The sequence below is a fragment of the Euleptes europaea genome, chromosome 3, assembly GCF_029931775.1.
Source record: "Euleptes europaea isolate rEulEur1 chromosome 3, rEulEur1.hap1, whole genome shotgun sequence".
Lineage (NCBI taxonomy): Eukaryota > Metazoa > Chordata > Lepidosauria > Squamata > Sphaerodactylidae > Euleptes > Euleptes europaea.
Window position 1 is genome coordinate 10,345,586 of NC_079314.1, and position 10,503 is coordinate 10,356,088.

At 54.8% G+C, this 10,503-nt stretch overlaps 1 protein-coding gene across 1 annotated transcript; it reads right to left on the reverse strand.

Annotated features, from left to right (window-relative positions):
* Window positions 1-3,160: 3,160 nt before the first annotated feature.
* Window positions 3,161-9,515, reverse strand: ITPKC (inositol-trisphosphate 3-kinase C). Its single transcript, XM_056847479.1, has 7 exons — window positions 9,402-9,515; window positions 5,249-5,348; window positions 4,686-4,899; window positions 4,388-4,592; window positions 4,014-4,115; window positions 3,552-3,623; window positions 3,161-3,413 (listed from the first exon to the last, which is right to left on the reverse strand). Exons 1-7 carry the CDS (start codon window positions 9,492-9,494, stop codon window positions 3,210-3,212), a joined length of 990 nt encoding a protein of 329 aa, XP_056703457.1. The 5' UTR covers window positions 9,495-9,515; the 3' UTR covers window positions 3,161-3,209.
* Between the last annotated feature and the right edge of the window lie 988 nt (window positions 9,516-10,503).

The window sequence follows — 10,503 nt, forward strand, 5'->3', positions numbered from 1 at the left end:
GGATCAGACCAAGGTCCATCAAGTCCAGCAGTCTGTTCACACAGTGGCTAACCAGGTGCCTCTAGGAAGCCCACAAACAAGACAACTGCAGCAGCAGCAGCATTATCCTGCCTGTGTTCCACAGCACCTAAGATTATAGCCATGCTCTGATCCGGGAGAGAATAGGTATGCATCATGACTAGTATCCATTTTTACTAGTAGCCACAGATAGCTTCTCCATGAACATGTCCACTCCCCTCTTAAAGCGTTCCAAGTTGGCAGCCATTACCACATCCTGGGGCAGGGAGTTCCACAATTTAACTACGGTATGCATTGTGTGAAGAAATACTTCCTTTTATCTGTTTTAAATCTCACCCTCCAGCTTCAGATGACCCCTCATTCTGGTAATATGAGAGAGGGAGAAAAGCTTCTCCCTGGCCACTCCACACCAGGCATAATTTTATAGACCTCTGTCATGTCTCCCCTTAACTGCCTTCTTTCCAAGCTAAACAGCCCTAAGCCTTTTTGTAGTAATATTATTGGAAATTGATTAAAAAACTCAACCACATCCGCTGACCCAATCCTGGAAGCCCAATCCGCCATATTCCATGAAAAGGATTTTAACAGAAGTGGGTGAGAGTTTAAATGAAATATCCACAGGTGAGAAAGAGAACAGTAGCAGACAATAAATCAAATAAGTCAGCCACAAGGCAAGACAAAAAAAAGGGAAAAATAGCTTGCAAAATGTACAGAGCAGCATTTCTGTCCTGTAGCCATCCCATTCCAGCCTCTCAGCACAGGGAAAGCAAAAACACCACAAAATAAAACTAACAGGCTACTTCCCAGCATTGTCTAAACATAATGTCCAGACTCATCCAGCAAGAAGGGAAGACACTGACAAAGAGCAGCAGTGACCAATCAAGTAAAACAAGATAAAGATAACTTGTGAATGCTGATAACAGCGTTAGGGACTTGTCACCATCTTGACTCCCACCAAACAACCAATGTCTGAGTTTTGGCAGTGCTGGCCCCCGGCATTCCTTTCTGGACACAGTACTCTGCCATGGCTAAGGCGGCCCCTGCCTGCTCTTCCTGCTCTGCTGCATTTCAGCTGGGGCAGGGCCACATGTGCCCCAGAAAGCCCCCTGGCTCCTGCCTCAAATGCCAGGGGAGCCCTTCAGGGCAGCATGGCTAGAAGAGGAAGCTGGCAGGGGTCGTGTGTGTGTGTCTGGAATTCCCTTTCAAGTCCAAAGTGGCAAACTCTTTAATGCCACTCAAAATAATTCCTAGGGGAAAGAGCCAAAGCGATGCTCCAGCAAGTGTCCCCGATCCATGGTGGGGGATTGCAGAGGCAGCACGTTAACCTCCATTGTCACTCAGGCGTTTGGCACAAGAACCCAGGCGTTCTGATGGGCAAACTGTCAGGCTGTGGTTCTGCCAGCTCAGGTGTGAATGAAATCATGAAGGGGGGGGCTTTTGGCTGGAGGGGTGTGTGTGTGAGGGTCTGGGAAAGCAGAAAGGTCCTCTTGGAGACCAAGATGGGCAACTGGGAGTTGGCTGAAGATGCAGACCGTGCAGGGGGGAAGGAGCTGTCTCAGGCTGCTGTGCCAAAGTGCCTCCACCCTGTCAGTAGAACAAACACACCAGGGCCCTTCTCTGCCCTGGGCACTCACCCCTAGGAGCTGCCCCCTGCATGGGAAAATGTGAAACAAAGGTACCCCCAGTTTCCCCCTGCTGTGAATTGGGAGTAAGAGTGCGCCATTATTCTGAGAATGAACCGCAGTGAAGGTTGTGACACGTCTCAAGTATTAACAATGCACCAGAAGGGTCCATTGCAGGCAAGAAGCCTGGTGGCCAAGGAAAGCCTCCCTCCAGGATACAGATGCTGTGTCTGTCCTTGTGAGGCTGATACTTGCTATGGGCGTCTGCCCTGACCGGGATGGCCTGAAATCATCAGATCTCGGAAGCTAAGCAAGGTCAGCCGTGGTACTTGGATGGGAGACCACCAAGGAAGTCCAGGGTTGCTACACAGAGGCAGGCAAAGGCAAACCGCCTCTGCTCATCTCTTGCCTTGAAAACCCCACAGGGAGTTGCCATAAGTTGGCTGCCGCTTGGTGGCACTTTCCATACACTGGGCCAGCAGGACTGGAAAGGGAAGGGGCGGCAGGTATCCCTTCCTGCGGTACTTGTGCGGCAGCCCCCATAGCCTGAAGTTGGACTCAGCCACATTTCTCCACGATAAGCACACCAGGTGGAAACGAGAGCAAGAGTCCAACCCTTCCGACCCACAGACAAGCATGGAAGAAAACACACAGCGGCACCTGAGTCTTGTCCCTTTAACAATGTTTTAAGTGTCAACGTTTACAAAGAGATTATGAGGGCACTGTGCTCTTCACTAGAGGGCTGGAGCCCCCCCCCCCAGCATTTAAAATTTGCCCCCCCCGAAGATTGCTTCTCACTAAATCCCTCCCCAGTTTAGCACCACAGACAGGCACTTTGGGAAGGTGTTGAGGTCAAAGTAGTCACACAAAACCCCCGCTGCTCTAGGGAGTCCGCCATTTCTAGACGGGGTGAGAAAGGTTGTGCCCAGCCCCCAACAGTGTGTGTGGGGGGACGGGAAGGATCCAGATGAAAGAGTAGACAGGTGCCCTTTTATCTTTCCGTCTCCCAAACCAAACAGCCTGGCACCATGCAGCTGGGCTCTGGTGGGCGGGGACTGGGAAAAACATTAGATAAGCTCTACCCCCTTTCTGGCTGTCCAAAAGTCATGCTGCTTCCCCCAGCCAAAGCCGGGTGCTCGAGGACTCATCCTGGGTCAAAACAGCTGCCCTGCTGGGTTCACTGGATCCAGCTGCTCCCAGGGGCTCGCCCGATTCCCTGCAGAAGTCCCTGGAAGTGTTTTCTCCCCACGGCATAGCAGCTTGGGGAAGACACAGAGGCCCTCAGCAAAGTAGGGGAGGCAGACTATCCCATTCTCCTACAATAAATAACTTAAGAGATGCAACAGCTCTGGCCGGGCTGACCCAGGTCCCTCTCCAGACACTCCTGTCCACCTGGCAGTGGTGGGCATGTAGCAGGGGTTCCAGCACCCCCAGAGTCTCTTCCCCGTCCCACCTCTGAGCAGTGGTAGCATATCTGGCTGAATAAATTAAAAGCACGGCACTGGGGCCAGGTTGGTGGTGCCATCCTGGTCTCCAGCTGCCCAAGGAGAGTCTGGCCAAGTGGTTGCTTCATTCATCCAGCATCTTCTCCAGGATAGCGATAAGATTGTCCAGTCCCCACAGGTAGCCGTCCTCGCGGTTCCCTTCCACCCAGGGCAGCCGGTGGGTCAACGTCTGTTTGGCAGGCAGGGGCACCGTCTTGCCGAAGTCAATCATCCAGACGCGAGCCAGCCCAGTGTGGTCATGGACAAAGAGCAGGGAGCTGCCCACCACCTGGAAGCAAGAGAGAGAGCGTTCTGGCCAGGCCGAGAGACAACTCTGGAGGGAGGCCAGGCTGGGGGTGGGGGAGGAATGGGGGGCTGAGCCACAGTGCTGGGGCAGGTAGCCCTGCGAGGCCCCCACACAGCTCACCTCGTGTGCCTTGAAGAACTCCGACTGTTCCAGAGCCAGCCTCACATCCTTCAGCCGTTCCAGATAGCTCGTCTGGAAGGAAAGGAAGGAGCATGAGGAACCTGCGTGGCTGTACGCTCCCTGGAAGGGGAGGCGACTCTTCTTCTCCACACTCACTCGGCCTTCGCTCTGCCTGTGGCAAACTGGTTGTGCAAAGACTCCACCATGGGAGAAGTGGGGGGGGGGGTTTCAGAGAGCAGCTGGAGGTGTCTCAGTACACCTTCCAAAGCTAGCCAAGGTGGAGGGAGGGAAAGGGCATAGGAGAATCTCCCAGGGCTAAGAAAAGATGTGGCAGGAATGCAGCCCACCCTCCACCCCCGGTCACAACTCGCCAGTCCCCACATGCAAGCCCCCACATTGCAGCAGCCGGGGTGCCCCAAGGCACTGCCCCACCCCCACATGCGGCAGCAGCCTCCTCCTCACCAGAATGTGCCGGTCGCGGTCCACAAAGTCCCAGATGGCCTGCACCACTTGCTCCGGCTGCCGCGTCTTCTTGAAGCTGGTGCTGCAGGCGCCGTCGGCTTTCTGGGAAGAAAAACAGAGACCCGTCCGGCACGTGATGCAGAGGCAAAGGGCAGACTGAAGCAGACACTTCGCCCCAAGCCAGAGCAATGGCAGGGAATCAGCAGAGGAGGGGAATCCCGTGCCTCTGTCTCTCTCTGGATCCCTCACACCCCCAACTTGTCCCAGGTTCCATCCCAATGTGGAGGGGCAGAGCTGGCTGGTGAGCTTGTTTTTCCCCATGTCCAAGAAGCATCCTCAAGGGGAGATGCCCCCCCTTCCCGCACACACCTCACCTTGATGCCTTCAATCCGGAACCCGAGGGTGGTGGTGGAGCTGAGGGTCTCTCTCCACTGCATGTAGCGCGGCTTCAGGACGGCCAGCTGGGCGTGCTCCTCCGGGGAGGGGGCTGTCGGGTCCACGGCCACCATCTTGTCGTACATGTCCCTGCGTGGACAGGGCTGCTCCCGGGCCTTCTCCAATTCCTCTTCCAGGTATGTCCTGTCACGGTGAGGAGCACAGTGTCAGGCCTTGATGTGGCATAGGCTCTGTGACCCCTCCGTGCTTTTCCTGGCCACTGATTCCAGGGCTCACCTGACCCCCATTTTGCAGTCCATGATGGAAGGGGCGTCGAAGCCGGACAGAAGGTCCTCCATCTGGATGTAGGTCTCCCCGTCGCGCTCCACCAGGCCGTAGTACGCTGGGACGTGGGGTTGCAGGACGTCAGACGCCAGCTGCTCTAGGCACTGCTGCTCACTGGAGCAGTACTTCTTCAGGATGCGCCCAAAATCCCCGGCCCTGAAGCTGCCTGCAGAGGGGCAAAGGTGAAGAGTGGGCAGGCCCCGCTTGGTAGTGCAGCAAGGCCCTCCTGCATCCCCTTCTCCGGCACCAGGTTAGCGTCCGCAGCACTTAACCACTACGCCACGCTGGTTCTCGAGACATTGATAACTGGGAGGGGGTGGCAGGAAGAGAGAAGGAGACATTTGCCCTGGGACAGCAGGAGCCAGCTGGGAGGTGGCGTCAAGGTTCGCGCAGTGGAGCTGGAATCCTGCTCCAGGCACCAATTATAGCCCTGCTGCCATCCTCTGAAGCAGGCCCATTCTGCAGACACCCCCCCCCCATGGAACATGGGCTCTCTTCCCTTCCCCCACAGTTACCTGCATGGCCAGCAAGCTGCACCCATGGGTAGCGTTTTCTGAAGGACACGACGCACGGAGACCAATGGACCATGTTCTTCAGCTTCCTCCACGGCTTGATCTGAGAAGGGAAGAAAGACCCACTGAGAGGTGGTAAAAAAAACATCCACTTGCTCCCCACCCACCCCCACAAGACTCTGAGGAATTGGGGCGGTAATATCTGGGGGGAACACAGTCCCCTTTCCACACATCAGCAAAAAAGAGCAACGATTCAAGCAAGCAGTACTGAGGAAGGGTCTCTGGCAGGCCCTCACTGAGAGATGTCCTGCTGAAGCACGCTGAACCACACAACAGCCTGTGGAAACGCCACGCAGCAAGAGAGGCAGGAGGAATCACTTTGGGGGCTCCACATCTAACTCTGCTCCTCTCTTTGGAAATACCTTTCCTACTAGCAGCAAGCGGTCAGCAGCTGGGGACAAAAGGCAGGTGAGAGACCTCCGGGGAGGCCTCTGGCACCGGCACCTGACTGGGGCAAGGCCTTCCACCGGCTCTGTCTGAAAGCCCCTTCAACTGTTTCAGAAGCATCAGCGTCCCGTGTTCTCCATCCCACCCAGGACCTTCTTACGCTAAGACCACACATTGCAAAAGCCGTTGCAAACATTTTCAGGTTGGCCTTCCGAGTGCAACCCTCGTTTGGGTTGTTTTGTTAGTAGTATAATGCTAACTATGTATTTTAATGTTAATATTTTATATTTGTTATCTGCTTTTATGTTCTTTTTAACTCATTTATAACGTTTTAATGTTTTAAGACTTTAAAAAATCTACTAAATAAAGTCAGTGTTGTCTGCTCAGACTGGCAGTGGCTCTCCAGGGTCTCAGGCTGAGGTCTTTCCCATCATGTGGTCCTTTTAACTGGAGATGCCGGGGATCGAACCTGAGACCTTCTGCATGCCGAGCAGAGGCTCTACCACTGAGGCACAGCCCCTCCCAACACACATGAAGCTGCCTTCTACTGAATCAGACCCTTGGTCAAGGTCAAGTATTGTCTATTCAGACTGGCAGCGGCTCTCTGGCTGAGGGTCTTTCACATTACCTGCTGCCTGGTCATTTCAACTGGATATGCCAGGGATTGAACCAGGGACTTTCTGCATGCCAAGCAGGGGCTCTACCACTGAGCCACAGCCCCTCCCCTGCCTGGATCTCCAGCTGCCCATGTAGAGGCAGTGGAGTTAAGACTTTGAGCTTCCCCTCCTGTGTAGAGCTGTGGGTTCTACTGCAGCTCCAGCCAGGTGGTGGGTACGAAAAGAGTCTTAGGTAACAATTAGCGTATGAGAAGGACCTTGCTGCAAGTTTCCCCTGAGAGGCCCATAAGACTTAGCTGGCAGAGGCAGCAGCCGGAGCACATGCTTGTCTGGAGGATCGACCCTTTGGACTTGGAAAGCGCATGTGGTTGTCTCCCAGGGATGTGGACTTTTGACTGTAATTTCTCTCTGCTGGGAGGGAAGCCTCTCACTGTATGCTCAGAAGCATTCTTGCCTTAATTCCAACTCCATATTGGAGACAGCCTCCAGTACCAAATCCTGTCTCAGGTTATGCCTGGATTGTCTTCGACACCCAAGAAGCAAAACATCAACCACACCTTGCCCAAAAATGTGGCAGGGCCAGAAGCAGTGGCTTCCTAGGCTGGATCCTGCCCACAGCCACCAGCCGGGCCTCCCCTGAGTCCCCCCAGTTCTTTGCATCTCATCTCTGCGAATGTTTTGGGGGCTGCTTACAAAATCTAGTCTCCACCAAAAAACAGCTGGATCAGAAACAAGCGGAACCGTCACCCTCCAGTGCAGTTAGAACAAGGAAACTCAGGAACAGTCGCTCGATTGGAGTCCAGCAGCACCCCAGAGACCAACATGCTTTTCAAGCTGTAACTTTTTGAGAGCTGAAGCTCCCTTCGTCAGACACCGGGACAGCTGTGCACGGGAACAGTGGGTATAGGTGCCGGGGGCCACCTCGGGAAAGCCCTGCCATCCTTCATGTGGAGCGGGCCCAAGGGCTCTCAGCTCACAGATGGAGAAAGCAGAAAGGGCCGTGGTTCCGGAGAGCCCCCTCGGGAGTTCACGCCCTGCTTAACCCGGAGCAGCAACCCTCTTGAATGCCACCCCCCCCCCCAGGCTCACAAACACACTGTGGGCTGCAGCCGTCAGCAGCAAAGACACAAAACTAAACCTCCGCAGCACGCATGAGGCAGAGTTTCCATTGTGGGCTGAGGTAGGCTTTGAAGCTGCCCCGGAGGACAATCCTCTCCTCCCCCATCTAAGGCCTTCTTGGAAACCAAACCTTCTGTCCCAGTGTCACAGGAACAGTACTCTGCACGTGCTCAAAAGCACCAGCATTTTCACAACAGCCAAAGAGAAGGAAAGCGGAGCAGGATGAGGCAGCAGGGAGAGGCACACGGCAGAGATCCTGCTGGGGGAGTCTGGTTTGATTTTTTGTGTGTTTTTTGTGTGTTCTTTATGTTCATATTTATAACAGATATATAGAGATTTCAACAGGGCTGTATATAAGTTTGTTGTTCATTTGGTCTGTATTAAATTCATTATATAATATTCGTTAGACCATTTGTATTTATTTAACCCCACGTTTCAGGTGGATTCTTGACCTTAAGGGTGCTCAGTTCCACCCCTTTCCCATCCATGCCTTCGCTTGCAGACCGAGCGAGGGATGGGGGCCAAAGCCCACCCTCAATTAAGGGGTGAGCATATGCAGAGTGCCTTTCTTTCACCACAGTGGATAAAGCCAGAGCACGCACATCACAGAGCTGGGAATGACGCTTTCCCCCCACCCCTGGTTCTGAAGGTCTGAATCTCCATAGACCTGCCCCCCGCCCTCTTTCTGCAAAGGGCCCCCAATGCAAATGTCAGGACTGTGACTTCCGAATCCTGCTATTCCAGCCCCCCTCAAAAGCAGCAGGTGCCAGGTACTTTCCCTCAACTCCCCCACCACCACCTCCGCCACGGCAGGGCTTAGCATGGGAGGGGGCAGGAGCCAGCAGGGCTTTTCATGGGAAATGACAACCCCCGAACCCTCAGGGTGGCCTCCTGCGGGTGGCGGCAGGAGCAGCTGGTGCCAGGTTTGCCACCCTGCTCCTTGTAAACAAGCAGCCGTGGGCCAAGCCACCAGGGGGAAGCCCCAGAGGGGACACTGAGGCACGCCAAAGGCAGCCGTAGCCACGGAGCAGCAGGCTGAGCTGTGGGCGGAGAGAACCCTGCTCCAGAACGAAATTGCCTGCAGGAACATCCAACGGGGCTTAACTGGAGGCAGGGTTTAACCCCAGAACCTATTTCAAGTGCCTGGCTCACACTTAAAACATGCTAGTGACTAACAGAGGGAACTTTAGAGCATGTGCAGAGTGCCTCTTGCCATAGGGCAACCACTGCCAACACCCCACCCACCTGGAAATAGGGCGAAGAGTTTGTAACTCACAGGAGGCTGGATTGCAAAGGTGAGCCCTAGCGCCTCCTTGGGGAAGGGCTCCAACTTCACACATCTGGCTTACAACACAGCTGTGCCTCCCCACCAGAAAAACGCCTCATTTCTCCCCCCAACCGAATCGTGCCAGGTTTCTGCTCCCACCCAGGAACTTGTGTGCCCCCTGCACACGATCACACTTGCTTGCACAACACAGCCAACGCGCAGAAAGGCAGAATCTAATCTAGGAGAGGGAGGAAAGATCCGAGCCACACCCTTGGAAAGAAGCGGGGGGGGGCACACTGCCACCAAGGGGACCCGACCGCTGAGATGGAGGCCTTACTGGAGCCAAACTGTTGCCCCAGAACCAGTTTCCATTGCCAAAGGTCTGCTTGGGAACATGTGGAGCATAACACAGAGGGCCGCTGAGCACATGCAGAGTGCATTTCCTACATCACTCAGTACAGCTCTTGTTCAGTGGAAGAAAGTTCCAGTCCGACGTCCAAGGAGAGATCTCAAGGATGCACACAGTCTCACCCCACAACACAGAGATGCGGCCTCACAAGAGATGGGGCGGCCCCAAACCACCACCAACCCTGCTTTTGTGACCCTTCCCCTCGGCCGCACATCCTGCACTGCCTCTCTCTGCGTGGCAAGTGGACCAAGAGAGGGCCGCCGGATCAAGAGGAAGTCATGGCGGCCAGGTACTCACCCGGCCGGGGCTCCTGTCTGGCTTCCTCATGGCCTCCCCGGGGCCTCGGGTATCCAGCAGTCCCAGCCGCTGTGCCAGAGGAAACGGGCGCATAATAACTTCTGGCTGTGTGCCTGCGTCAAGCTTTTATGTGCTTCCCTTCTCCTCCCCCCCATAATATTTACAACATGGGATGCCCCTCCTTTTTGCAGAAAGGAGGGGGGAGAAAAGCGTACAGTGATGATGCCAGCAAATTGCCAAGCAACCCGGGGATCTTGCAAGTAATTTTCCATGACAGCAAAACCAGAGAGAGAGAGAGAGAGCGCCAGCACATCGTCAAGACTGAGAGCCGGCCCCTCAAGCCAAGAGTTGCTGCTCAGGTGTGATTCTTCTCTGACATGCAAAATAAAGTAGCCCCCCCTCCACACACACGCACTCCTGGTTTACCATCACCCTTAAAAAGGGTGGCTGGGTTAGACCCCAGCACCCCCCTGCAGGAGCTGGGGCGGGAGAGAGACTGTACTCCTCGCTAGGATAAAATCAGCACCGGTTCTCAGAGAGGTGTTGGGGTTCAAAGTTAGACAAACGAGTGCTGGTGTTGGTGACCAGGGGGAATGCACTCTGCACATGCTCAAAGCACTCATCATTGCTTCCTCTTCATGCATTCCAGAGAGGAGATCGGGCACTGAAACCAGGTTTGGGGGTTCCTGAAAGAATCTCAAGTTGGAATAATTCCCACTCTTTTTACCTCTCCGGGAGGACACGGGGGGGGAGCTGCCCCCTTGGTGCTGAGAAACCGGAAAGCGCAAAGACCTTCCAGAATGACCCAGCACTGCATGCTGGGCTTCCTGCTGAGCTTCAGCAAAACTGGCCGGGGTCAGACAGCTGGACTGGGGAGGCCTAGATATGTGTGCCCCCCAAGCTCTCCATGGGGCCTTGGGCAATATCTGCCCCTTTCAGCCTACTTTGCAGGGCTCTTGAGAATGAAGAGCAAGTGTAGGGTCAGCCTGGAAGACCTGGGTGGGAAAGTGCCAACCCAGCAGGGCTGGCCAGCCTGTTCGGCCAACCCAAACAGGACAGGTCAGGTAGAAAAGGTTCAGAGGGGGGCAAACAAAGCAGTTCT